Source organism: Diaporthe amygdali (genome assembly GCF_026229845.1).
Source record: "Diaporthe amygdali strain CAA958 chromosome Unknown NODE_24_length_778219_cov_64_757418, whole genome shotgun sequence".
Taxonomy (NCBI): Eukaryota; Fungi; Ascomycota; class Sordariomycetes; order Diaporthales; family Diaporthaceae; genus Diaporthe; species Diaporthe amygdali.
This window is the reverse complement of record NW_026517044.1, coordinates 623456-650583: the sequence shown is the minus strand read 5'-3', so window position 1 is coordinate 650583 and position 27128 is coordinate 623456. Positions and strand designations below refer to the sequence as shown.

The following is a 27128-nucleotide window of genomic DNA, read 5'->3' as shown; positions in this document are numbered from 1 at the left end:
TCGCGACACTCATTCCATTTACGTCCGTACTGGATGCCTTTGCGGGCCTATGAGTGCTCTACAACTCGCTGCCCTGAACATTGACAAACCTGACCTTCTCAGCATCACCGCTCACAATGCTCTTGCTGGTCACTACCCCATCAGCATTCCACTCGAAATCTACCACGATGCCTCCTCTGACCCGAAGACCCTGCACACTGCCTCCTCCCCAAGCACTGGGGATAGCTGGGCCCAAGACCACCGTCCTTGTCTCTCCTTCCCTACCACTGGGCAGAGGCAGGTCTACCACCAACATACTCAGGACATTGCCCGCCCAGCCGAAGTTCATGTCGATCTGGAATGGCGGATTCTTACCACTGTACATGCTCAACAAGTTCGGCGCAACATTGTTCAACAGGGTCAGCTGCAACTCCTCATATGCCTTGGAGGAGTCGTTCAAACGCGCCCAGCACGCGCCGCGCCAGACCTTGGGCCAGCCGTAGTTGCCCCCATTGCCGTCGGCACTAGTACCGTCTCCTCTCTCGATAAGACTCGCCCGAACTGCTTCTTGCAGAGTAGTGTTGCTGTAGCCGTCGGCAAAGCTGGAGATGGTGTTGCCGGGGTACCATCCTACGAGGTGCGAGATGTGACGGTGCTGGGGGTAAACGTTGTACAGGTATGAGTCCGGTACTTTCCACTCTTTGAGGACACCGGTACCGTAAGTGCTATCAGGGTCGATGTGGATACCGCTGTCGAGAGAGGAGAGCGTATTGGAGACGGAGTTCAGGAAATTGGTGTCTGCTTCGGATGCAAGTGTGGCGGTGCTGAGGACGGCTTCCAGGACTTGGTGGATTAGCTGCTGGTAGTGAGTGCACCCAAATGTCGTAGGGCCTTGTTCAGCGCTGTTGCATGGGTTGACGACGAGCGTTCCGTCATTGAAGAAACGATCTTCCTGGAGCTGGGATATCCAAAAGGATGCAACACCTTTTAGAAGAGGATATCCGGTCTCTGCCAGCCAGGTGGAGTTGCGGTCATAATCCCAGTGGTCAAAGACGTGAAGCATCATCCATGCCGCTGAAATAGGATCTGACAACGAGAGGTTAGTCAAAACTCATGAATTATAGAATCCGAGACAAAAAGGAAAATTAAAAAACAAAATCTTACAGTTCGCCCACTGTGCATCGTTCTTTATTCCAGTGTAACCGAAAATATTCATCTCGTTGTGCACAACCCATCCCGAACCATTGTACAAGAGCTGGGCAGTCTCGCTTCCTCTAGGAGCCCAATTCTGAGCCATGTATTCGAAGACCGGTCTTGAGAGCGAAGTCAGTCCGGTCGCATCAGCTCCCCAGTAGTTCATCTGGATGTTGATGTTGGCATGGTAGTCTGCGCTCCAAGCCGGACTGGTCTGCTCGGTCCATCGGCCTTGCAGGTTTGCAGGAAGCGATCCCTCCCTGGACGACGACACAAGCAGGTGTCGCGAATAGTCAAACATGAGAGACTCGAGGAAGGGATCGGCAGTGCCCTCTGTGTAGCGAGCCACAAGATCAGACGTTTCAATGGCAGAGGATCCAGCAGTATCTGGAATGCTCAAGTTGAAAAGACCCATCAAGGACGAGTAATCTTGGATGTGATCGACAAGCAGATCCTCATACGTGCGGCTTGCGGCTAGAGCTGTGGTTGCTTCAACTGCCGGGCCGGGGTCTTCCCCTCTGAAGGTGAAGTCGTTCGCCGCATTGCCTTTGGTCTGGTCGAAGTCCGACTCGGCGGAGAAGACAACTGTGACCGTGCGCTGACCGGCTGCCGGGGCGACCGTGAGGGATCCCGCGTCTGAGCATGATGAGCTGAGGTTGCCTGAAACTCTAAGTATGGAGTCAAATTGCAATCCAATCGATGCTTGGGTGATGCCTCTCAGACGGGTATATCCAGTACCACATGTGACGTTGGTCAAATCGGCATTCATCAATTCATTTCCGAGAGAGAATGTGACAGCAGGAAGACTGGGACTTCCGGACACAGTGTAGATGCAGCTCTTCGTGGGATAAGAGCAGAACACTGTGCTTTCAAAAACCGTCCCATTTGTGGCCCACGATGTCGTGTGTATTCCAGTGTCAAGATCAAGCTTACGCGTATAGTTGCTATAGACGCTTACGCCCCCGAGGTTGACGGTCAAATTTCCCAGAGTTTGGTAGGATCCATAATTGATTATGGGTGCCAGGATTTCAGAGATATTTCCCGTGCCATTCTGGAATATCCAATCGCGTATTCCAGGCAGGTATTGGTTGACAGGCTCTGAGGGATTGCCTCCGGTGTAAGTCTGGACTGAGTCAGAAAACGCCACCCTGAAGCTTTGAGGCTGTGCTGATGATTCTACGTACTGAGTTCTCAAATGGTCCCCCAGACCACAGAGAGTCCAAATTAAGAACGAGTGTTTCTGCACCAGGGGGACCAAATGGAATTGCTATGCTCGTACGTCAGTAATTTGTACTAAGTATAGGTGATTTGCTGCGCTAGAGAAGACGAACCTCCTAATTTGCCGTTGCCAAGAAGGTAGGCCGTCTTCAGGACGTAGTCATCGCCTTCGCCAAACGTTGCAGGTGAACTCGACCACAATGATTTTCCCGCTATTAGTGAGGGGCTGAAAGCCAGCACGGCCAGGCTCAAATTCCATTTGCAAACCATCGTGTGGTTACTCAAATGCAGCGCGGCCGCACTATGTCCTGGAAGAAGGGCCGATGGTCTGGGTTTTGCATTCGCCGAAGTGCGAGAGCTATTGACGCTGTGTGACCATAGTACGCTCCCATCGGAGTGACGAGATCATCGGGGTGACGAGATCGTCGGAGTGACAAGATCATCGAAGATGTCCAATATTTGTACACAAATGCATCCGGCAGCATCTTCGCCGCGTCTTCGCGCCGCGCCGCGGCCCAGTCCTATAATGCGACGTTGCTGTTAATTCTATTCTCCATTCAGCTAGGCACTTGGGGCATTTGACCTGACCTTGGAGAGGGGCAGCACTTCTTCTCCTCTTTCGGCCCGGAATCCCCGCCATTTCTCCAGTAATTAGCTGTGTCCATGGAGAAATAATGTTGGTCTCTGCGCGTCAATGTTTAAGAATTTTCCCGTCGGATCATATACTTCACGTGATACTTGTATACTGACAACAAACCAACGTCATCACCTCTATGGAACCACTAGCCTGGCAAGATATGCAGCGGCAGACATAGAAGGGCAAGGGAGGCTTGTAATGATGTTTAAGATTACCGGCTGCAAATTTGTGCAACTTCACGAGGTCGTTACACAGATAGAACAGTCTCGCCACAATATGGTTTGCCTCGATGTCATGGTGTGATCGGAAACTGCGCATCAGTAGTCGGACATGCCGTGCATGACGAATATAGAGATGCCCAATCGATGGCAAGCAAGCCATTTCTCAGTTAAAGAGGTTATCTTATCGTCGCTCGGCTATCGGTGTTGGATGCATCGAATGCACGAACTTGCATCAATAGCAGCTTTACAATTAGCACCGTTCCTCCAGAGCTGCATAACCAGTAGGTTCTCCCAGGTTTTCGTATCCGTATATGCGCAAATAGTGCAGCGCAGCGTAGGGGCGCAGTCGTAGTCGCAGCAGCAATGCACCACGCAGGTGTCTAATCACGATATCTAGTCTGGGTTTCGCGGCGAAAATAAGCTTACGGCAGCTTGCATCGTGCAGGCAAGGCACGGACGCAGCTGAAATATCCACCCAGGTCAACGGGCAAAGGATCGTGGTCTGCTTACAACGAGGTAGCGCTGAGCAGGTGATTCCGGTACTGTTGCTCGTGTACTGAATCCTTCCCAGAATCCTTACCACGCCACTGAATTATGATCTCGTATTGTCGAATATAAAAGTGTGAATCCCCCGGGGGGGTTTATAGAGAACAGATTAACAGGTCAAGCACGAATACAGTTCCAAATTCGCAAACTAAAACTTCAAATCCAATCTCCTGACATACAAGTTCCTCTTCAATATCTTTATCCAACCTAAGAGAAAAAAACATCATGCAGTTCTTCAGCACAATCCTGAACCTTGCTGTGGCGGCCAGCTTCTCCAGCGCCATGCCTGTCTCTTCGGCCGACTCGGACGCCACAGCAGCGACAGCACAAGTCGACTGGTATCAGGGAGTGGCGACCTTCTCAGGCACATCAGCCGTCATCAGCGCGGACGGTTCATGCGGGACCAAAGTCAGCAGCGGCACCATCACAGCTGGCGGCTGCCAGAAGCTTAGCACATATGCCTTCGGCCTCCACCACAACCCAGACCAGGCCTGCAGCTACAGGCTGTGGAAGGGTGTCACGGACTGCTCCGGCACCGACTACACAGACATCCCTATTCCGGCAGACTCCGATGTGACCTGCATCAACGACGGCGTCCTGGACGGTGGCAGATGGTATCTGGCTTCGGGTATCTACACCTGCGAGTAAGGAATGGGACGAATACAGTTTGAACTATCATCGAATACTTGGGGTGGGCGTAGGGATAGAAAAAAACCATAGACAACATGACAACCTCAAGCTAGGTATAGAGTATAGACATCCGGTTTAGCTTGATTTGATAGGTAATCCATAATGAATACTCCATCTCAAGCCCGCAATGAATCATTGAAATTGCCTACATATGTAGGATGCGCATATGCAGGCTGTGCCCTTCACAACCTGCACCAATCTTGTCTACAGGTGCACTGTATCAATCTGTGGGTCCATTCCATCCACGCCCAGCGGAGAAAACGGCCTGAAAAAAAGAAAGAAGAAAAGGAGATATGCATGTGGTCGAATCAGAATTTTCATGGTGATTTATTGCTTGCAGTAGCACCGAGAAGATCCAGAGGTATCAACAAAAGATTCACTTGAGACTTCTCTAAGGCCTGCCCCCCCCCCCCCCCCGAGGTTATTCTTTTTGAAATTTCGAGCGAAGAGCTGTGAATGAGACCCAACTCCATGACGATTCAAAACGGTATCTGCCCGTCCAGGGTTGAAGAAGACATGTGAAGCTTGATCAAGAATATCGGAAACACTTCCTCCTCGTAAAATAGTTTCATGAAAAGCCATCATTGGCTACAAATAGGGTCATCGCAATGCAGTCTTCTTTATCTCCGCCTTCTACATAATCGTTTGACATCTCTGGCAAGGAACCCATTAGGTCTTGAATGTGGGAACATTGTAATTAAATATAAACTGTTTCTATTTTATGGTATCATTGTAATATCTAGCATACACCGCTAGAAATATCATATGTATCACCTTGCTGTTGTAAGCATGTACACAGGCAAGCCAACTGCCACTACGAGCAAAAATGCTCCCCATGACATAACTGCCCGGGTCCTCCTGCCCCAGCCTGCAGCCATTGCGAAACTCATGGTCAGAAACAACGGAATCCCAAAGAGAAAGTAAGTGCTCGCCAAAACAAAGAAGAACACAAAAGCCCATAACTTATTGGTCTTGATCCATTTCCAAGAGCTCCGCCGAAAGCTATAACCATTGACAAGCGAGAGCGCCTGTATATCGACCTTCCCCCCTTTCAGATGCTCTGCGGCGTGTGCTTTCAGCTCCTTGTTACTCAGAAATTCAGCTTCCTGGTCGAATTCCTTCAGATCGCTTCGTATTGAGTCTGCGAGGTACAGAGCAGCCTTGAGTTCTCGGGGTACTTCATATTTGCCCCTGTTAGAGAGCTCAAGGTGAGCATGAAGCCACATAATCCACACACCGAAGGTCCAGATGGTGAGCAAAATCATGGCGATTTCAAGCTGGACCACTGAGAAGCCCCACTGGTAAGTCTGTTGCAGATTGACCATGACGGGCTGACAGACGGCGTTTTCTTGAATGACTTGTATAGTGTAGGTCGTATTATTGGGGGTGTAGAGGAACAATGTGTCACTTTCTTTGTCGGCCCAATAAGTGATATTGAGTGTTGGGCTTTCGAGAGTTTTCGGGTTATCGTAATCGCCTTGATACCAGATCGAACTGGTGTGATTATTGCTCCCATATTTTGACATATCTGATGTGTTCTATCAGTATTGGCATGATGATTCACGCAAAATTCGCAAGCTGACATACATTCGCTGATGCAATCGCCATAGCCACATGTCTGAGACTGGCTTTGTGGTGCTCCCCGAAACACATTATACTCAGCAGTAAGATTGACTCTGTTTCCGTCATGAATGGTGGCAACGAGTCGACGAAACTTCTCGAAAGGTACCTGTGTGCTTCCGTTTTCGAGTTTGATAACCGCGTCGTTATTGGCCGTATATCCGGTCATCGCGCTGGCGAGAGTTGGAAAGACCACGATAAACAGCATGGTAGTGGTCATGAAGGCCATCGCAAGTTTTGATCTCAGACCTCGCCTTCTGGCAAAGTCTCGAATCAAGCGAAAGATGGACGCAAAGGAAACATCGTTCCGCATAAACGTTGTCCAAAATGTCTGGTATGTGATCGGTGTGGTCTCCATGGATGCTCTGACGTAGACTGAGAATGCCTTCCACGAGAAATAAGCTAACAGGCTTTGTCCCAAGCGGCCGACTCCCTGATTCAGTGGTTAATCTTAGACGCGAGTACAAGGATTGAACGGGTGTTGAAGAAACTTACAATATCCCACACAACATCCACCACCTTGGCTTGCGTGAAAGTTAATGACCCGAACGCCAACACGATCTGAAATGTCCAGTCCAAGTTCCAGGGGTTCGTGGGCTCCAGGCTAAAAGAGCCGTCAGGAGCACAGTAGTTCCAGTAGTCGGAGCTTTCCTGGGTTACTTCTGGGATGATAACGATCGGGAAGATCACACAGAGTATGAACAATGCCACCGCCCAAATGGAGAAAAATAGCCATGTAAAATAGGCGGCCGTAGTGTGCCGCCACCTGGTAGCCTTCAAGTCGTGTCGAAGCTCTTTGATTGTCTCGGCCCACAGCGATCCCAGATATGAAGTGGCTTTCTCCGGGGTGAATGCTTGCTTGAGCGGCGAGACATTCTCTTCCGTCAGTAATGGGTCTATATCTGCGATTTTCGCCATACTGTTACTTTAGGTGTTGATCATGTCCCCGATACCAATAGTTGGTAGTTGGACCAAGATATCATTGAATGAGTGGATTCTGGGACAAACAAGCTCAATTTGTCTCGCCAAGGATCATTTTGTATGCCGTGGGGATCCGAAAGCTGAAGAGGGCGTTAAAAGATGACTGATGTGACGTCTCAGGATTGAATTATCCCTTGCCACGTGAATCCTTCGCGCTGTAAATCGCATGCAGGCAACCGTCGGAGCGAGCAAGCTCTGACATGGATGTTTCCGAGCTGAAGTGATCCTTCGACGGCTACCGAGCCAACCACCTTCAACGGCGGCCGCTCATCTCAATCGGCCAGATTGATTTCCACAGGGCGCTTAAAGCACAGCCGCACCTGCAAATATAGGTGCATGCATTATGCACATGCTCAGATGCTCCAAATAAGTCGCGATTTACAAACATTCGTTTGCGAGCAAGTGAAGGCTACACATTTGGTGTCCATGGTGGGCGTATCCGTGGCAGATCGATACTCCTTTCCCTGCGACACTTATCCTACTCATTGATGAATTTTTGAATCATTTCATTCCTTTCTGGTGAAACCACTCTACCCCCACATGCTCTGGCACCGCTCTCAATAGCCACGGGCTTCAGTAAACCATGCTCCCTTCAACAACTCTCACGCAACTACATCCAACGACTTCCAAGCATATTTCTCACTAAGACTTTCGGTGTACGGGTAAGGATAAGCCAAGTGTTATAGTCTATCTATGCGGGCCTGGTCGTTAAAAGACTCCACCTCCAGACTGGATGCATTCCACCTCTACTATCTGATTTGTGGGCCACGGCAGCCAGCTTTCAACGTAAGGCGAACACGACAGTAGTCCCCACTGCCCATGAGTACCCTGTTGACGAAACGGTGAAGAGATGGAAGATAAGTAAACTACTTACCAGTAACAAGTTGATTCATTGCAATACATGTTCGTGGACTGTTTGTCGAAAGTCTGTATTGCAGGTCAATTGCGCAAAGTCATGATTCCGCAGAGGGATGCTCAGGTGGACGTGAATTGTATATGCACGTGCTGGTGACAGGACACCTAAGTGCAAGATCTTCGTGCGCGTGCAGCCTGGGCAGCCTCCTGTCCGAGTCAACGGTGTCCGGTAGTTGTGACAGCCTACCTGAGCGTCCTGAGCTTAATGTGCCATGGTGGAAACCTTGGCGCTAAGGATAGCACGGTCCAGGCTTGGCTGACAACATCCTCTCAGGCCTGTGTTAAAAGCCACGGACACTGCCCCAGACAGCTCCATGATCAACCTGTTCCTCGACACATTCCGTTTCATACTCTTCAGCTCCTCGTCCCGTGCCTTACCCATCGAGCATCACCGCTATGAAAGCCGTCACGCTTAGCGCGGTGCTCATAGCATCGGCCGCGGGCTCTGCTCTTCCGCAGGGCCCGCAGCAACAGCAGGTCGTCTTTGGCAAGCCGGAAAAGGGCGTCGGACACTTCAGCGAGTGGAGCCGTGCCACCAAAAGGGAATTTCTCATCGACTGGCAGGCGGGCAAGGAGTCAGAATGGATCATCGTGCAGGGCAACGAGGGCGGTGATTTGGACAGCATGGCTGCGGCTCTCACATGGGCCTACCATCTGGAGCACAAGACGCTCAACGACTCGGACCCGCTCAAGGCAATAGCGCTCTTGCAGACACCGAGCCACGCGCTGGACCTGAGGCCTGAGAACAAGGTGGCGCTGGACAACTCTCAAATGACCAAGGGCCACCAAGACTTGCTTACGTTGGATGAGCTCCCCGAGGACCCTGAGACGCTTGGCCCAAAGCTGCGTGGCCTGGTCTTGGTAGACCACGCTGAACCGCTGAGGAAATGGAGGGGGGCTCCCATTCAAAGCATTTTTGACCACCACGTTGACCGCGGTGTCGCGCCTGACGCCAAGCCGCGTATTTTCGAGAAGGTGGCAAGCTGCACGACGCTGGTCGCGAGGCAGATGCTTGATGAGCTCGAGGCGCTGCCCGAGGAGTACCACATGCCGCACGAGCTGCTGGAGCTGATCCTGAGCGCGATAGCCATTGACTCTGGCGGCCTGACGAGCGATATTACAACCGAAGATGACGTGAAGGTGTCAGAACGCATCCTCAAGCGCAGCAACTGGGCGCGCAGGGACCTGGACGACGTTATGGAGGACCTCGCCGACGAGCTCAAGGACGCCAAGAAGGACCTGGATCATCTCGAGCTCCGCGACCTGCTGCGCCGCGACTGGAAGGGTGATCTGATTGACACCCCGTCACCACGTACGCCTACCGTGAGCCTGGGTTTTGCTGTTGTCCCATACTCGATGGACAACCAGATCACCAAGACCGATTTTGAAGAATTGTTTGACTGGTTCGCTGTCCATGCTGCCTGGACTGCAGAAGTCGGGGTTGACATCAGTGTGGTGCTGAACAAGTACAAGGTCAAGGAGCATGGAAAGAAGAAGAAGATCAGAGAAGTCGTGCTCGTGGTCCGTGACGATGTTCGTATCAATCAGACACAGGCCGACTCGCTGTTCCGTGTGGCGAAAACAGCGCTGGAGAATGACAAGGGTCTGGGGTTGAAGCCATGGTACAGGGCAGACGAGCTGGCACCAAGACAGATGGTGTGGACACATGAGTCAGGCGCTGGAAGGAAGATCATCAGGCCTATTGTTGAGGACGCCGTCACGGGCTGGGATGAGGTGTAGATTATTTGTTTGTAAGATAGATCATGCAAAAGCGATAGAAGGTGGTTGACATCTGTTTTATGCCAGGTGCACATACTCCTCAGTTTATGATTTAAACAGCCTCAATGTAGTCAGAGCTAGTGCCACTACCATCTCTTGAAAATGACGTGCATTATGTCCATAATCCTAGTTCAACCCAGTTCCAAGTAGGAAACATGATGGCCCTTACCTATCAAACAATGTCCTGAGCCTAAGCACATGGACATTGCCATGAGGTGGAATGTGCCAACTGTCACTTCTTCTTGGACTATTTGGTGGACCATGATGGCTGGTAATGTCTAATGACGAACCCCTCGAGCACCACAAAAGACACGAGAACTTAGCAACTACGTAGCTTGACAAAGCATTATGAACAGTTAGGTGGCCTACATACTTGGTTCTCGCATTCCTAAGACCGTTCTTGGTGGATGACTATGACGAGCATTGACTTAGTGACCCAAGCAATAAAGAGCAATCATACACATTTTTGAGGTGACATTAGAGGAGACTGCGCTGGCCAGCTAGCTGTTCGTCTAGTGTGCGTCCACACGACACTACTCAGAAACGCACTTCTGTCCCTGTCCTGGCCGGGCAAAGCTGAGAAGCGCAAGCATTGGGCCAGGGAGAATTCCTGCTGGCCGATTGCAGCTTTTCCACATCCATACAAGCACACCAACATGCTATATTCTGTCCATGCTTCTACACCCTCATGCATCAACACTTGCGAAGAAGCCGATCACTTGACTAGGGCCGCTCGTACCCTTAGCCGGGTTTCTTTAGATTTCCGAGCATCAAAATTGGCTACCAGCATAAATGGAGACAACGGCAGTTGAGCAATCTAGCCGCCACGAGCATGTCTTCGGCTCTTCAAACTCTGGTGGGCCTGGTCTTTCCGCTGTTAGTCAAAATTCCGGCCTCGTCGAACGGATTGAGCATAATGTAGGAGAGGGATTTCAGAATAAAAAAAGAACAATGTAGGTGAGTTTTAATGAATCATATGGAATCATAAACAGCCTCAAAAGTCATCAGGCAAGGATGGAAAGGGACATGAAAGGGAGGTAGGTATTAACTTACATTGCTCAATGTAGCCAAAGATGGTCCGGGGCTTGCCCATTGCGTCAGAATATGGGATACTTCAGGTCTTTGTCAGTCACAGATTTCGGTCGAAGTTGTGAGGAAGCAGGTGGTGAAGGCAAGGAACGAAGGGTCAGAAAGAAATAATGAACAATGTAGGTGAGTTTAGTGAATCATCGTGGATCATAAACAGCCTCAAAAATCATCATCAACGAAGAAAAGTAAGGAGGAACAAAAGACTCACTTTGCAACTGGTGCTGTCAATAAGGTTGATACTTGGAAGAAGCCTGAACACTGGTGATGTTAGACTTGTGAAGGACGAGCAGCTGAAGGGGCATTTGGGACAGGAAACAGTGTGTCAGACAAAATATTGAACAATGTAGTTAGGTATAAAAATAAACATATATGTGTAGAACAAATTCATAAACAGCCTCAAAAGTCATCATGTTGGAGGAAAAGTATTATTGGGCGGACTTACAAAGTCAGTGAGCGAGACTCGGAATGTTAGTGCTCAAAAAACATGCGCATCTCGTTGAGACGAAGCTTCATAACAGAGATAGCAGTACTAGCTTGAATCAAATTGCATTCGGCTGTCGTCAGTATCCGCTTCGCGCGGGCTGGTTCTATTATGTACAGATCGGATGAGATGGCATCTTGTCTATGCCTGTGTCGAGACTGGGTTGATCTCGACACCGTACGTCTCTCTTAGTCTCTCTCGGCGCCGCTCGTGGTACCCTGGTGGCTCAATACCTTTGCGGTGTCAGTCGGTTCCGCGAATCAAGGGGTGAAAATACCACTTACCTCGTCCCTCTCCAACTTCTGCTAATGTCTCCTCGAGCGGTCGCCTCCTGTTCGTCCTCAGGTGCTGTTTCCTCTCGAACTCATCCATTCCCTCTATCTCTGGCTTCTTTCCCTTTAGACTTCCACCTGTGTACTCGAAGGCTGTGAGAATGATCGAGGTAAAGGCGCCGTAGCCGAGGATCGCAGGCATCCGACCAGCTGCGAGCAAGATGGCGCGTCAGTCTGTCTGCATGATCCACGCTCTTCTGGTCGGGAAATAGACCTACCTCTGACACCCAGAATAGAACCAGCAAAGAAACCTCCAATGCCTGCATTGTAGTGGTCCTTCTTCTCACGCAGGTTGGCGGCTGCGCTGCGGGCGAACTCGTAGACACCGCCGACGGCAGCTAGATGGCGGAAACCACAGGTCAGCGATTGCCAATCTGCGTCGGTTATTTGCTCAGGGAATGGCAGATGGCTTACTGAAGGTGAAGATGGTGCCGCCGCTGCGTGTGAAGATGCCCAATGCACCGAAGTTCTGTTTTCTGGTCGCGTTCTTAATGCCGGCCGCGAAGACACCAGCGGCACCGGTGATCATGGCGCCCTGTATGCCGGCCTTGAGAGCATCGACTGGGTGGTAGAGGTCATCATCACCGTGGGGCGCCATTTCTCAAGGTGGTTCGGAGGCGTGGACTTGCGGTTGTCGTCGGATGTGTCGGTCGACAGAGGTTGCTTTGTGTCTGGCTGGGGCATGGGAGCTTCTCCGTTTCGGTCGGTTGTTCACGGTGGAGCTCCGTGCTTCTTCCAAATGTCCAATTGACTGCTCCTCATTGGCGCGTCCTGTTGAGTCAGCAGCGTAGCACGTGATCGGGACCGGGACGGTAGACCTTGCTGTACCTCAGCACGCTAAGTACCTAGGTACTCTGCCGGCCAGGGGGAGCTTGCTGATGACCCGCCCGGACGCCAGACCACGGTGTGCTGCCGCGCTCCCCACACACCTTTCAGAAGCTCTAACAGTAAGCTCCTGTGGCTCTTCTCCAAGGTTCCGTCATCCTTGTTTGGGCGCCTCTGACGTTCACTGCACCAATCAAGCTGACGCAGCCTCGTCGCCTTGTGAAGCGCTGGTCATTAAGCAACCGCCACCGTTCTGGCAGTTCATCAGCTTCTGACATCTACGAGAGTTCAACTCATCTTGCAGCTCATATCCTTCATCACATATGACTTGCACGTTGAGGCATATCCTCATACAGTAACTGCACTTCCGCCCTCTTGAACCCACAAGGTCTCAACCCAGACCCTCACCCGTGTCCATCCATTCATCCATCCATACATCCATCCACTTCGTACCCAAGGGCAGCTGGCATTCCTGGAAGACTCAGCGCCCCTTCTTCCTTTCTGCCTCGGCCTTCAGTTGGTAGTTGATCTAGGAAGCTGCGACCATCGGCCTGACAAAGACCAACCCTTGAAGGCTGTTTATCGACAGACGCAGCCGATGTGAAAGACAGCATCAACACTTGCACTTAGCTCATTGCCCAGAAGACCACCCACTTGCAGTCAGTACAATCATTCCTTCGCCATACCACGCACAAGCACCACCCCTTTTCGTTTCTATCTGGCCCACACCCATCTACATTCCTCTACATCCATACAACAGACATTCCACCATGGCCCTGGACAAACGGAGGCAGACTTGGAGCGACCTTACCATTAAACTGCATCCTCGCAAGCGTACATGCATGACTGACCTTCGACATAGCTGCCGCCACCCCGGCTGCCACGGCTGCCAGATCATGGGCGAATATAACTACAATCATCACCAGACTCGGTCACAAGGCCTCCCGGCCTACTCAGACATCGACACTAACACGGATGACGAGCCCAAACACAGGGAACTCGGTAGACCAGGTATATTGTTCTCGGTCCCCCTCCGACTCTACCTTTGGTGGCCCTAGCTGACCCTCTGGTACCTATGAAAGGCCGTCTCGCTTCGAAGTGGATTGCTGATCTTGTCAACGGCTCACTTGGCGATGCTGGTCTGCCACCATGCACAAATCCCGCCTCGGTGCATCCCGCCCGCCATGACCTCTACCGCGTGCTGAGCCAGTCCTTCGAATCTTCTGCAGGATGGAAAACCCAGGAGCACGACCAAATGCTGACCGTCTGCATGTGCCGAACATGCAAAAAGACCTTCACAATCGTCTTGAAGTGTCCCACCGGCCGTCGATGTGACAAGAATGTCCAGCGCATGCACCACCTGGTACCTACCGCCGTTTCAGACGGAGCATCCTCTCATTCCAAGCACTATCCCATCAACAGCGAGGCAAACTTCATGTGTTCTGCTGTCGGCTGCGATCTGACTGTTTGTGTCGACGTGTGTGAACGCCGCCTGCCTGAGGCTTGGGAAGCCTCTCTGGTTGATCGCGACACTGTTCGTGCAAGACTGGAGGAGCTTCTGCAGTCTAATGATCACGACAGATATGAAGACTTCAGGTCTCCGGACAAGCTTGCAAAACTGTTCCCGGCCCACTACCTTTGGCAGTACCTTAGTGACGTGCTCAAATCCGGACCCGAAACTGCGGAGAAGAAAGTGTCCTACCGTAACAAGTTCTTCACCCTCTGCTTCTGGGACAGATTTGGTGATGTCTTCGACTTTCTGGAGTTTGAGACTGTTGACGGAGACGGCGACCAGTCCCTGGTTCTGCCTCATCTCGATGAGGCGCCCTCAGCATTCACCGACCCAGTGAGTAGGAGGGGTTGGTTTGAAATCGTCCGGATACATCTGTACTTTCTGGTTGTGGACAACCTGCCCGCAGCCCTTGTCGCACCCATCGAGATGCCCGTCAACCCGCAAATCGACACAATAAAGGTGCTGGAAGAGCTGCTAGATGCCAAGTATGCTAAATCGAAGCAGTCTTTCGGCGACTACAATCCTGCTGATTTCGATATGCTCGGCGTCAATAATGACATCCATGAAAACATGCTCTGGTACGCTTGTGCCTGCCAGGGCCAGACGGATCCCACCAACCGAGAGCTCTATTTTGAGGCACTTCGCCGAGTGAGCCAGAACAGAGAGGGCGTCAGCCCTGAGTTGAGAAAATGGTTAGAAGGCGAGGAATTGGCGCTCGTCATCGTGAGGTCGGCGAGAGAGGCTGGGGCGGACCCTCTGCCCAAGGCTTACAGGGCACTCGATTCAGAACAATCTGCTAGCAACGAGTTTGTTCTCCGGCAGTTCGACAACAAGTTGAGATCGGCTTCCTTTCCCGATCGGAAAACGCTTCGGAATAACCTGTTGCTCATCGGGAGGAACAAGAAGGACCCTGATATCGTGCACTACGCGTGTCGTTTCGAGCCCGAGGAAGCCATGACATTCCTTGGAATCCCAGAAGACGCCGTGCAGGACGTCATCCCCAGTTACGTCCAGACAAACGTCAACGAGGTTTGTTCTGCTTGCCTGACTTTTTTCACACCACTTCCCTGCAGTCAGCTAACGTGACAATTGTAGGACAAAAGCATTGACCGCATTTTGGCGGCTGGTGCCTTGAGATCATTGACCAAAAAATATAACAATCATGCAGAGTTGGAAGTTCTGGCCATTGAGCTAGAGAGAGAAGCAGGCGAGCCTTGGATGGTGGACGACAACTCAATCACGGTTGCACTGGGTCCTCCTTCCCAGACAGCTGCTGGGCCTGCATTCGATGCCTCCCTACCAGTCGGCCTAGTCAACATCCGCAACACCTGTTACCTCAACAGCCTTCTTCAATATTTCAATACTGTCCTACCGGTACGCAGTGTTGTGCTCAACTGGGAAGAGTACAAAATGGAGCCAACGGAAGACAATATCAAGACACGCCGCCTAGGAGGTAGCGGCTCAGCCCTAGACAAGGCTGAGGCCTTCCTGGCCGCGAAGTTCGTCGAGGAGATGCGATCTTTATTCTTGGACCTTCAAAGCTCCAATGAAAGTGCTATCAGGCCTCAGCAACGCCTAGCACTCGCTGCGTTGAAGACGGCAGATCAACTCGTCAGGGGCAAACCGGCGGAGACTTCCACGACGGCGATAGGTCCTCAACCAACCCCCGAAGTGTCTACTAGGGATCTGCCTCCTCCACCCCCTTTGCCCGCTAGGCCTTCGCCTAAGCCCCCATCCCAGTTAACTCAGCCCACTGTTACAGTGAACGCAGTGTCGGAACACGCTGATACTGCTAGCAATGTGAGCTCCTCGACCTTGGTTGACCAAAGGGATGAAGAAGCCGACCAGACCTACGTTACGATTTCCCAAAACCCGACCAAGGACAAGAATATCCCCCAGGTCGTGCCGGCCAAGCAGAGGCTTGCGCTTGACGATGAAGACAAGGATCAAGCACTCGGCCTGGGAGATGGTGGGCGCGGACGATCTGTGGGTCGCGAACAGGATACATCAAGTGTTCCAGATGCCAACATGGGTGGCATGGACGAGACTGTGACTGTATCTGTGACGGAGACCAAGGTGGAGCAAGCGCTCACGGTAGAAGAGAAAATCACAGGTGCCCTCAACGACGTGAGTGTCACTGGGACCGAACAGCAAGATGTGGAAGAAGTCATGGGCAACATCCTCGAGCACCTCCATGCCGCTATCAAGCCGACTGGCACAGATGAGCATACCGGGAAACAGACTGATATGATCACGGAAACCTTCTACTGGTCTAGCGTCAAGAAAATCCGGACCGTCGACACGAAAAATACGGGTAAGACTCAGTCTGACTTCAGGTCTGTGCCCGATCTCTCGAGATGGATGACTGCCTTTCCAGCCAAAGAAGGCAAGATCGACCTGTACAAAGCGCTCGATAGCAACTTTGATCAGGAATTTCAAGAGGACGGCCACGAAACGTATTCTTCCATCACGAGGGCGTCTCCAATCCTGCACGTCTACATTCAGAGAAGTCAAAACGTGGATGGGAAGCTAAGCAGGAACAACAATGTCGTTGAAATACCTGAAAGGCTGTACCTGGATCGTTACATGGATGGAGACAACGACTCGGATCTCTTCAAAAAGCGGCAGCGCAGTTGGCAACTGAAGCGGCGGCTCGAAGCGCTGGATCGCCCACCGCAGGCTGAGCCAATTGAGCAAAAACGCAGGGAGGAAAAGGCCAAAGTCAATGAGGCAGGCTATGAGGTCATCGATGGAAATGATACAGTCGTCGGAGCGTTTGAGAAAGAGATGATGACCGTCGAAGACGAGGACTACGTTTCTATCCTGACTCCCGATCTTCAGCAAATGTTTATTCACCAGGGTAATCTTCCCAACCCCTCTCAACCATCCGGTGAGGATATTGCCATGGGCGGCACATCTGTTGAGTCATTGGCCAACCTCAGCTCGGACGCTTGTCGCCATCTTCATGAGTTCAACGAGGACCGCAAAGAACGTGACCGCAAGGAACTGTCTACATTGTTCTCCGACATGACTAGTGTGTCCTATCGCCTCCATGCGGTCATCTGCCACGGCGGCGGCTTGGGGTCCGGTCACTACTGGGTCTGGATTTACGACTTCGACAAGAACGTATGGCGCAGTTACAATGACGAAAGGGTCGAAGTCCATGCGGACAAGGACAAGGTTCTGAACGACCTGAACAATGGTGCCAGCCCTTACTATGTGGCGTATGTTCGTGAAGACCAGGTCGACCGGCTAGTCAAGATTCCGGAGCGAAACTTGGTCACATCTAGCGAACAGGTTCCCACAGCTGCCGAAGAGGTCATCCAGAGCGTCGACGTCGACATGCAGGACGCGGCAGAGGTGTCACATGTAGAGCATCGCGAGTAGGACTCGAGTAGTAACGCAACCGATGATTTCACTGACCCGTTCATGGATGAGATGTTCGGCTTGAGCTCTGATGACCCTCATGGTGTTATTTGCGAGGTACCTTGGCTCAAAACAAGTTCAATTCGTACTCCCCACTCACTGCACGCAATGGATCAGGCAGTCCTACTTTGTAATTCACGCGAGCGAGACAGAAACAAGACACAGAACGAAGACGATATGAATCATTCAGACACGACTTCCGCGCTCACTGTCGATCCATCTATGATTGAAATCAAGCATGAAGAGACTGGCGATGGAAGTCATTTGTCCAGACCGTGTGATCAAGAAAGCGAACTGAATCCGAAAACTCGCGGGCCTACAACACAAAATCCTGAGAGAGAGTGGGCTATGGAAAACGATGAACTTACACCCGAAATAGGCCGCGGGGACGAACGGCGTCTGAGCGAGGATGATAACGTGTCCCGTCTTTCCAGTCAGCCAGAAGGTGATCAGAATGCATCTTCGTCACATCGTATCAATAATACGGAGTCTGTGGGTCTTCCGTTGCAGCCAGGTGGTATGGCTTTTGGGCAGGCTGTTTTGTCCGAGGCGAATCCACCTGCACGGAATCGTTGGGGCGACTCTCAGTATATGGCTCACCATTTGATGCCGTATTCTTTGCCGGGAAACACGTCTTTTCCGTTGTCTCATGAAGCTGCAAGAGGTGCCATACCCCCTCCGTCTAGTTCTGTCCAGCCAGGTCAGCAGCAAGGCTCTGTGGCTAGCTCTGGCATCGATCCATATTGGTCCGAAGCCATGACGCCCATGTCGGCTGTCTCGGACTCTTCGAATAATGGCCTTATCGGGTCTCAGGGAGCTCCGATGTTCCCGCAGACAACCATTCAGACCTCCTCGGAGAGCACACTGCAGTTCAGGCTCCCTGCCTACTGGCCCGGTGCTTGGAGACAGACAGATATAATGGGGAGACCCACCACTGCTCATAGTGGTCGGGGCGCTGCGACAGCCGGCCCGATTCCAGCCAGCTCTTTTTCCTCTGCAGATAGGAATCTGACAAACAGAAACGCTTTGACGCAGCCATCTGAGGGAGATCAATTTGCAAGTCGAAGGGGGTCAGAAGAAATGAGGGTGACTAATCCAGGAGCAATGCTCACAGGCTTCCCTCTTGGAAGCGGGCTTGCTCCCTACGAACATCGCCCTATTCAATCTGGTTTTGCCTCCCAGACCCAAAATAGCATCTCTCCACACAGCCTTGTACGATCGCAACACTCCATTACACCGCTACAGCCGACTTCAGGATCCAAGGCGGAGAATGATGAGCAACACCGAGCGACTGAACAGCAAGTGAGGGAAATTAGCAGAAGAATGTTCAACGATTGCTTCCCTAACATACTCAAGAAGAGGAATTTGACCGAAGAGACGTGTCCATCATCTTTTCGTGTGCAAGTAGAAAATATCTGTGAGAGAAAGGCTAGGGAGCGACAGGGCCGAACCAAGCAGCGCAACAAAGCACCCGCTAGTGCTGCTTCACAACATGTCGAGAGAACCAACACTGATCACCTCGCAAACGATAGGTTTGATTCTCGAATACCACGAGTCACTACCCCAGAGGCGGAGGAGTTTCGAATGTCTTACCCGGATCTAAGAGACTACCCGACATGGAAAGTCAAACTCTACATGCTAGGGTCAAAAATAATGAGGAGGCAACGGAATGGACGCCCATACACTGGCCTTCCTGAAGTCACTCCGGAAGAGATACAAGAATTCCCAATACAGTTCAGATCAATACCAGGATTCCGGCCGCACGAAACGCAAATATCGGACGCTCACGCGACGGCCTTCCTACAAGCATTAAAACTTCTAGGATTATCTCTTACGGAAGTTAGGCGACTCGCACAGGCTCATGGTTCTTCTCACTCTGCTCACCTTCTTGAAGCAACTCAGCCAGCCGCTGATGATTACGTCCCCGAGTACTTGATTGATAAGTTCATGGACGTCTTTGAGATCAGCGGAGAGGAAGAAGCATTTCGGTTCCTGCGAGAATCGAAAGCAAAGGCTGCCGGAACTATACAGAAATCAGGTCCGTCACATCGCAAGCGGAGCAAAACGGCTACGGAGGAGAGTAATGAGAGTCCCAACATGCGCATGCCGGGCCGCCACGCGAGCAGTGGACGCGTTGTTCGCGAGCAGGCCTTCGCACTGGATGCTGTCTTCAATCCACTTGAAGATGACCCCTACGGCGGTGCTCTTGCCTTTGGGCCCATGCGCAGCATGGATGTTCTAATCGACGATAATCCGGCTGTCCTCGGAATCACGCGCATTCAGAACTCGAGGGGCGAGACAATGGTGGCGGGCTCTTCTGGGCGATCCGTCCGGAACAATGACAATAGTAGCCCAGTACTGAACAGGACAATTGACATTTACATCGAAGATGACTTGGTGGGCGCGGCAGAGTCGACAGCTCCAGTGGAGAAATTCAGACGATTGATGAGCTCAAGTCCCACTCCGCAGAGCCCGAAGAAGAGAGCTCGGAGGGAATTAACTGATGCAGTCACTGAAGAGGACAGTGGTGATGGTCACGACGTCTAATCTCAAAGCCGCAAGCGTCGTTGTCTGTTGGCAAGGTCTTCGACTAGCGTGACGATCCGTTGTGTACGCGGAACACTCCAGCATGATATCTATATGTAGTAAGCTAGTAATCGACAGTTTTGAGAACTGTATGATTCGGAAGTGTTGCATAAGTCCCTTTCATGAGTGATGACATGCCGACACATGAAGCCGGAAGTTACGGAGCGAGGTTGAACGCATGAATGAACATACTCGCCAATGAGATTGCCAATCGCCTAAGATGGCTATTTTCCTCCCAGATCGTCTCCGAGTATTTTCTCTGACTTGTATCTGTGCTAAAAACTTTCTCATCATACTTCTCATAGACCAGCAAGTTAAAAGGCTAGAGCAGGCACTAGTCTTTGTGAATGAGGCTGAAGTCGTGCAAAGATATCTAGAGGAGCATATTCACATCGGATCAGCGTTGGAAACAGAACGAGCTTTGCAGGAAAATTCGGCCCCTGCTAGCACGGTATTCAAATTTGCTTCAGAACAGCAGTCCGAAGAAAGAAGAAACTATATACATGAATTCATATATGCACGCTTGCGTCGTCACATACATCTCGAAAGCTATAACATTAAATCATCGGTCCCCCATACACACCTCAAGCCATCTACTCTATGCCGAGGCAAGGCAGGTGCTCGTGGGGAAGTTGCAGCTCTCCTTGCCGCCAGTGATGTCAACACCCGTGAAGGTGAAGTCGCTGCAGGAGCCATCGCCGCAGAGGATGTAGTAGTTGTAGGCGTCGGACTCGACGGTGCCGGTGACGTTCTCGAAGGTGATGGCGGAGATGTTGACGCCGTTGGTGGGCTCGCCGGTCGGGCCGCCGTTGAGGTAGTCCTGCTGGACGTCGAGGCCGTAGTCGGAGATGCCCGACATCTTGATGTTGCGGTAGGTGATGTTGGTCACGGAGCCCGTCGTGCCGCTGTTGGACTTGATGCGCACGCCGTTGGAGCTGTTGACCAGCTCCGAGTCCTCGAACAGCACCCCGTCCACCGTGTTGTTGGACTTGCCGCCGATCGACCCGATCGACAGCCCGTGCCCGCCCGAGCAGAACAGGTTGGACACGGTGATCTGCGTGCCCGAGGTCACGGCCACGCAGTCGTCCTGGTTGTACACCTGGATGTTGCTCAGCGTGACGTAGTCGGAGGAGCCGACGTCGAAACCGTCCGAGTTGTGCGCTGCGGCCTTGGTGCCGGACGCCTCGTTGGGGGCATCTCCGGCTGTGTTATTCAGGAGGATGTTCTGAGCAGTAAGGTGCTGGTTGCCCGTCATGTAGAAGCAGTGCGTGGGCCAGTTCTGGATGTTAAGACCTGAGAAGGTTGCGTAGCTGGTCTTCTTGACCACGAAGAAGTGGTCTGGCTTGCTGGTGCCTCCATTGCTTCCAAGGCCGTCCCAGTAAGCCTGCCCGTTGCCGTCAATGACGTGACCAGGGGCACCAGTCACGGTGATGTAGTCGCCTGACACAACAATAGGGTCGAAGTCCTCATCTGCTGTGTAGCCGAAAGACGTGGTGCCGCCGAAGGTAACGACAGCGCTTGGCTGCAGCTTCTGGAGGTCCAGGGTTGAGGAGGCGGGCATGGAGAGGTTGTCCAGGAGGATGTTAGAGCACGACGCGACTGCCGAAGCGACGTCGGCAGCAGCAGTGACTGTGCAGGTTGTCCCACCGTTCCCGGTCACGGCAGCATTTGTCGCAGTTGGGGCAGCCGTCGTGGCAGCAGCAGCACCCGAGGCACCAGTTGGCCTGACGGAGACCGCGGCTGCGGCTCCTGAAGGGAAAGGCGGAGCACCGAAGCCACTCTTGGACGCTGACGGGGCGCGAACGGTGGAAAGGGTTGTGTGGCTGTTGCAAGAAGCAAGCACCGCTGGGACAGCAGCAGCTGCCAGAAGGACGGACTTCATGGTTGCTGAACGTGGAGGTGTATAGCGCAAGATGTCAAACAGTGTCCAGACTTGGGTATATACAACGCGAACTTGCTCTGCAAGCCGGGAAAGTGACTGAAGGAGAGATGTACAGGGAAAAGAATGACCACAATACTCTCAGAATTTGCCTTGGCTGCGTGGGGAAGGAGAAGAAGGCGAGCGACAGCTAGCAAGTCTTATACTTGTAAAGACAGTCCAATATGTCAGCCTGTTCGACGCGCCGGCGTCCGAACCTGCATCTGGACCTCCTCCTGATATCCCCATGGTGCAGAAGGCAGGGGTCGGAGATGGGAGTAAGAACCACTTGGTCCACAATCCGATCTTGGCATCTGGCATGACATTGTGTTGGTGGTGTGCCCCGTAGATCGGGTTGAGATAAATTGTGAAGGAGGCATGACCCTAGGTCGTCTCGGAAGATGCTCCGAAGACATCAACACAGGGCTGGTGGCGAGCACGGCTGCTGTCAAGACCCCGCGCCCTTGCCTTTGACCTGTCGTCCATGTATTTACATTTACTGCCGTCTAAGTCAGTACAGAATATGTAGACCGGGACAAGCCTGGTCAGAAGACGACGAGGGTAACTCGAGCATGAGTGGAGCTTCGAGTCAAGCGTCGGCTAAGCAAGTGTCAATTTCCGCAGCTGGGGCCCGGTGGATGAAATCCATGAAGCCCACAGAGACGTGAGTGGTTGGTCCCGGCCTTTTGGGCCCCACGAGGATCCCGCCTGGGCAAAGCTTCGCGGAAGCTTGGGTTCCCTTGCCGATCGTTTCGTTTCGTCCATCGGGCTGCGAGGCGGCTATGCAGGCTTTCTTCGCCGCATCTCCCAGGCTTTAGGAAAGGAGGACGTTGGATCATTGGAAGGGTGGTGTAGGAAGGGTCGCTCCTACTGGTGGATGATCTGAAGGCCGTGGAGCATGGAACGAATCGGTAGAGTCGGCATCTCGCCAGGCATGGCTGGTCACCGGGTGGGAGTTGACGGGTAGGGGGCTGAGAAGTTCTTCAGCACTGGGTTTGATATCAGGGGTTGCCAAGACGCGGGCTAGGCTGAGAAGAGGCGGCTCAAATTCGTTGACTGAGGTCATGTTCTCAGGTTCTGCACTTCGTGGATGGGGTGTCATTTCGCATCCATGCTCAGTTGCCATGGGACGCGCAATTGGTTGTTCCATTCGAATGCAAGGAAGCGGCACAGTCTACACGGTAACAGTAGTAGTGCTGAACCGAAGAGCACGTCGATCAGGATCACCAGGCGGATACAGCCGCTTCGCTACCATGGTCGGATCGACACTGGCGCCCCATCGACGCTTCAATATGGAAGCTTGTGTTTTTGAAAGGTCATGACACCCGGGCCCGGCCTTGCATTGAGTCTCTGCTATTGTTACTTGAACTGAATGCTCACTGAGATATTAATGAAAAATGAATCCAATATTATCGAAAAGGCAATTGCATGATGGCGCACTATAGTTGGCAAAACATTGTTTCGAGTGCAAACTTACCCTTCGGCCCGTCAACTGCACTGACTCGCCTGGTGTCAATCCAAATTGGACCACGGAAGCGTGAAACTATGCCGACAACGATAGCAGAGTCAGCATTGCCGGCCCGGGGGCTCGAGGTCAACAAATTATTTATAATTGCTAAGCTCATCTACAGCAGATGAGGAATCCCGACCAGCCTTTGAACGCCCGAGCCAAACACCATGTCATCCCATCTGTGTCACCGTACCATAATACAACATTCAAGCATCTGTCAACCAAGATTACAGAGCCTGGACGCTTTCAAAAAAGGGGTTCTTGGTCAGCCGCCCATCGGCCTTGACCAGCTCCCTCAGTTTGGCCACCATCTCATCCTTGCTCATCTCGCCGCCCTGGACCTGATCCTTCCACCGTACAAGTACTTCCTTGAGCATTGCACTCCCCTCCTCTACGTCCTGCTTGCTGTAGTTGCCTGCTGTGCCTTCCTCGTGCTTGGTCGTAAAGTCTTCAAGCTCGTCCGCCTTGCGCTTCGCCATGCGAACCACCTTGTCCGGGAAGCGCACCAGCTCGGCGACGTGGATCCCGAAGCTCTGGTCGCAGATGCCCGGCTCGACCTTGTACAGCAGGGTCACCTCCCTCTTACTGTCCTTATCGCTGCCCGTGCCGCTTATGTGCGCTGTGACGTGCAGGTTCGTGACTTGGGGGTACTGCTCCGCCAACGCAGTGAGCTCGTGGAAGTGCGTTGCGAACAAGGCGAAACAGCCAATCTCTTTGACAATGTGCTCGGATATGGCCCAGGCTAGCCCGAAGCCATCGTAGGTCGATGTGCCGCGACCAAGCTCGTCGATGATAATGAGGGATTCGGCTGTCGCGGACTTGAGAATATTGGCAGTCTCCAGCATCTCGGCCATGAAGGTCGAGACGCCCTTGAGCTGGGAGTCACTCGCGCCAACTCGTGCGAGGATAGAGTCAAACACGGTCAATTCCGCCTCGCTGCACGGCACGAAACAGCCGACCTGTGCCATTAAAGCAATCACGCCGATCTGGCGGATATATGTGGACTTGCCACCCATGTTGGGACCTGTGATGATCAGGAAAGAGGACTTGTCTCGTGTGAGCTCTACATCGTTGGTGATGAACTGCACATCGTCCTGCATCTCCATGCATGGATGGCGAGCCTCCTTGAGAATTGTCTGACCCTCGCCGCGCGCATGTACCTTGGGCCGAACATACGAAATCGGGGCATGCGCAGAGCAGTGTGCGAAGGACACGATGACATCCAAGTGAGCAAGGACACCTGCCAGCCTCTCAAGGACCGGGCAGTATGATGCCGCAACGCCAACGACCTCATTGACCAGACCGCTTTGTGTGCGGTTGTAATTCTGCGACAATTGGTCAAATTCCCGGCGAATGCTGAGAAGATTATTAGTGGTAAAGTAGACGCCGTTCTTCTGGGTCGAGCACTCCTTGTACTCCTTTTTGTTGCGAATACACCCCGCCTCAGCTCGCGTAAGTCGCATGCACCATCCATGTACTTTGTGATTCTCAAGGAAGATCTTCTTGTCTTGCTCTTGGCCGAGGTCATTCGCCGCGTCCACGAATTCTCTATTCATGTCATTTCGGAGACGGTCCAGTTTCTTGCTGATGACCCGTAGGTTGTCATCGAATTCAGGCTTGATTTTGAATTCGTGTTGGTCCATCGCATCAAGGTCCACCGTTGTCTCCACCATCTCCTGGAGCTTGACGAGACTATCGGAGAGCTCGCGCAGTTTGGTGGTGTAGGCGGCGTCCAAAGGATCACGGTACGTCTCATCCATGACTGCTTCAAAAGTGCCAATGAAGCCGGGCAGTCGGATCACAACCTGGTATGCTCTCACGACGTCTTCAAGATTGGCCTTGTTCCGCTGCAGCTTTTTCGCCAGTCGGTAAAGATCAGGGACAGATCTTAGATGTTCCTCTTGCATGATCTGCCGAAGTTCAGTATCGTTGATGAAGGCCTCGACTAGCTGCTGGCGCTTCTCGATCTCGTCTTTGTTCATGAGAGGCTGCTTGAGCCATTGAGACAAGAGCCGGCTGCCCACAGGCGTCTTGCAGTGATTCAACAGTCCGTATAGACTCATCGTCTTGGAGCCATCTCGCGCTCCAGGCATCAAATTCAGAGCTTTCAAGGCAGCAGCATCCAGCTTCATGAATTGCGAGAGGTCGTGTTGATACAGCTGATACTGCCCGAAGTTGGAAGGGTCTTGAAGGACAGCAAGGTATTTGATCAGCGCAGCGGCAGATCCCATTGCCAACTTCAACTCCGTCTGCGGCAGCATCGAGGCGGAACGCTCGTCTTTCAGTATTCTTGCGAGATCTTGTTCAATGTCCTTGGTGGCGAATTCCGCCACAGGCCGCTCTGACATGGCAATGCCACAATTGTTGATGATCTGCTTTAATTTGGCCAACTCGGGGTCCTTGTCCTTGTCACCCTTGTCGAACTGTATGAGACACTCCTTGACGCCAAGTTGGATCAATAGGGCCTCGAAATTGGAGTACAAGTCGTTGTCAAGGAACTCGCTGACCCCTAGCTCGCGGACACTGGCATCCGCGAAGCACACACCGACGCTCCTTGCCTCGCTGGCCTTTGCTGAGAATTTGACGGCCATTATCATGGGTGCACCGTCAAACTGGCCTCCCAACTCGTCTTCCACATCTTGGAGGTTTCCTGGCGAGGCTTGTTTGGCGATCTTCCAGTTCATGCGACCGCCGACACTTGCCCAGATCTCGACCCGCTTGCCAAGTTTGAAGAGTGCTTCGCGGAGGAATTGTCGAAATACCGTGACGGTCATGGTCACTGAGGGCAGGCCAGTATGGTCATTCTTGCCCAGCTGGCGGACCACGGAGGTGGTCTTGTAGACGGTTCGGGCAATAAAGTTGGCATCGTCGCCGTGGGCAGTGTACCAGTCGCCTCGATCGAATATTCGGACGGTCTCATCGCTTACTGTGGGGAGAGACTTGAAGAAGCGGATAAATCCGTGCTCGTCATCGACCTGGTGAGAAGCTCGCAGTTAGAACCCGCCTTTCGAAGTTGTAAGTAAGTGGAGTCGGAACCTTTAACTCTGGTCTGGAAGACATGTCGGGCCACTAGAGGACGAAATGGAAGAAGAGTGACGAAGATTTAACCGCCCTCTATCACTGCACTGTCGAAGTCTTGGGCGAACATGTATTGAGGATATGAGCTGCAGGTGAGAGGAAGGTGCAATCACTGGGAGCTCGCTCAAGAGCAGCAACGGGTAACGCGTACCGCGACGCGACTCCATTAAGTTTCAGTGGGGCATGCAGGGCCCCCCGGATTCCAGGGTTGTAGTACCCGGGTACCTCATGAGGCGCCCAAGGACACTACGACGTCGTCCTCAAGATAAACCAAGATTTATACACAGTATTGGATTCACTGCGACGAGACTTCCTGTCTTTGATGAGGCTTGATGAAGCTAACTGATCCTTCTGTCTCCACTGGCACCAATGGAATCAGGATGAAGATCCTACGCAAGCACGGCAAGCCAGACAACGGCGTAAAAACAGCCCGAATCCGTCGCTTTCGGGCACTTTTCAACAGATATATCATGGGAGCGCTAACTAGATATTCTACTGGATTTGTTCTCCTGTCTTGACCCTTTTCTGTCTATATAGGAAAAATCGTAACCAGTATATGTAAAACAAAGTCTACTTGCCTGCGTCTTCAG

At 52.2% G+C, this 27128-nt stretch overlaps 9 protein-coding genes across 9 annotated transcripts; 4 read left to right on the top strand and 5 right to left on the bottom strand.

Annotated features, from left to right (window-relative positions):
* Positions 1-58: 58 nt before the first annotated feature.
* Positions 59-2661, bottom strand: J7T55_010819 (uncharacterized protein; the record flags this gene model as incomplete). The annotated part of the gene is made up of 4 exons (XM_053130928.1): positions 59-1065; positions 1144-2296; positions 2358-2440; positions 2505-2661. The coding sequence occupies 4 exons, from the start codon at positions 2659-2661 to the stop codon at positions 59-61; spliced, it is 2400 nt and encodes a 799-aa protein (XP_052991100.1).
* Positions 2662-4020: 1359 nt separating this feature from the next.
* J7T55_010818 (uncharacterized protein) lies at positions 4021-4443 on the top strand (the record flags this gene model as incomplete). Its single annotated transcript, XM_053130927.1, has 1 exon — positions 4021-4443. The coding sequence occupies one exon, from the start codon at positions 4021-4023 to the stop codon at positions 4441-4443; it is 423 nt and encodes a 140-aa protein (XP_052991099.1).
* An 812-nt stretch (positions 4444-5255) lies between these two features.
* Positions 5256-7023, bottom strand: J7T55_010817 (uncharacterized protein; the record flags this gene model as incomplete). The annotated part of the gene is made up of 3 exons (XM_053130926.1): positions 5256-6013; positions 6073-6538; positions 6601-7023. 3 exons carry the CDS (start codon positions 7021-7023, stop codon positions 5256-5258), a joined length of 1647 nt encoding a protein of 548 aa, XP_052991098.1.
* A 1374-nt stretch (positions 7024-8397) lies between these two features.
* On the top strand, positions 8398-9741 carry J7T55_010816 (endoplasmic reticulum mannosyl-oligosaccharidealpha-mannosidase; the record flags this gene model as incomplete). The annotated part of the gene is made up of 1 exon (XM_053130925.1): positions 8398-9741. One exon carries the CDS (start codon positions 8398-8400, stop codon positions 9739-9741), a length of 1344 nt encoding a protein of 447 aa, XP_052991097.1.
* Positions 9742-11491: 1750 nt separating this feature from the next.
* Positions 11492-12280, bottom strand: J7T55_010815 (nadh-ubiquinone oxidoreductase; the record flags this gene model as incomplete). The annotated part of the gene is made up of 4 exons (XM_053130924.1): positions 11492-11583; positions 11635-11832; positions 11901-12020; positions 12097-12280. 4 exons carry the CDS (start codon positions 12278-12280, stop codon positions 11492-11494), a joined length of 594 nt encoding a protein of 197 aa, XP_052991096.1.
* Positions 12281-13277: 997 nt separating this feature from the next.
* Positions 13278-17407, top strand: J7T55_010814 (uncharacterized protein; the record flags this gene model as incomplete). Its single annotated transcript, XM_053130923.1, has 3 exons — positions 13278-13518; positions 13590-15049; positions 15116-17407. 3 exons carry the CDS (start codon positions 13278-13280, stop codon positions 17405-17407), a joined length of 3993 nt encoding a protein of 1330 aa, XP_052991095.1.
* A 795-nt stretch (positions 17408-18202) lies between these two features.
* On the top strand, positions 18203-19993 carry J7T55_010813 (uncharacterized protein; the record flags this gene model as incomplete). Its single annotated transcript, XM_053130922.1, has 3 exons — positions 18203-18506; positions 18655-18748; positions 18979-19993. The coding sequence occupies 3 exons, from the start codon at positions 18203-18205 to the stop codon at positions 19991-19993; spliced, it is 1413 nt and encodes a 470-aa protein (XP_052991094.1).
* Positions 19994-20630: 637 nt separating this feature from the next.
* J7T55_010812 (endopolygalacturonase 3) lies at positions 20631-21914 on the bottom strand (the record flags this gene model as incomplete). The annotated part of the gene is made up of 1 exon (XM_053130921.1): positions 20631-21914. The coding sequence occupies one exon, from the start codon at positions 21912-21914 to the stop codon at positions 20631-20633; it is 1284 nt and encodes a 427-aa protein (XP_052991093.1).
* Positions 21915-23687: 1773 nt separating this feature from the next.
* J7T55_010811 (dna mismatch repair protein msh-2) lies at positions 23688-26608 on the bottom strand (the record flags this gene model as incomplete). The annotated part of the gene is made up of 2 exons (XM_053130920.1): positions 23688-26435; positions 26582-26608. 2 exons carry the CDS (start codon positions 26606-26608, stop codon positions 23688-23690), a joined length of 2775 nt encoding a protein of 924 aa, XP_052991092.1.
* Between the last annotated feature and the right edge of the window lie 520 nt (positions 26609-27128).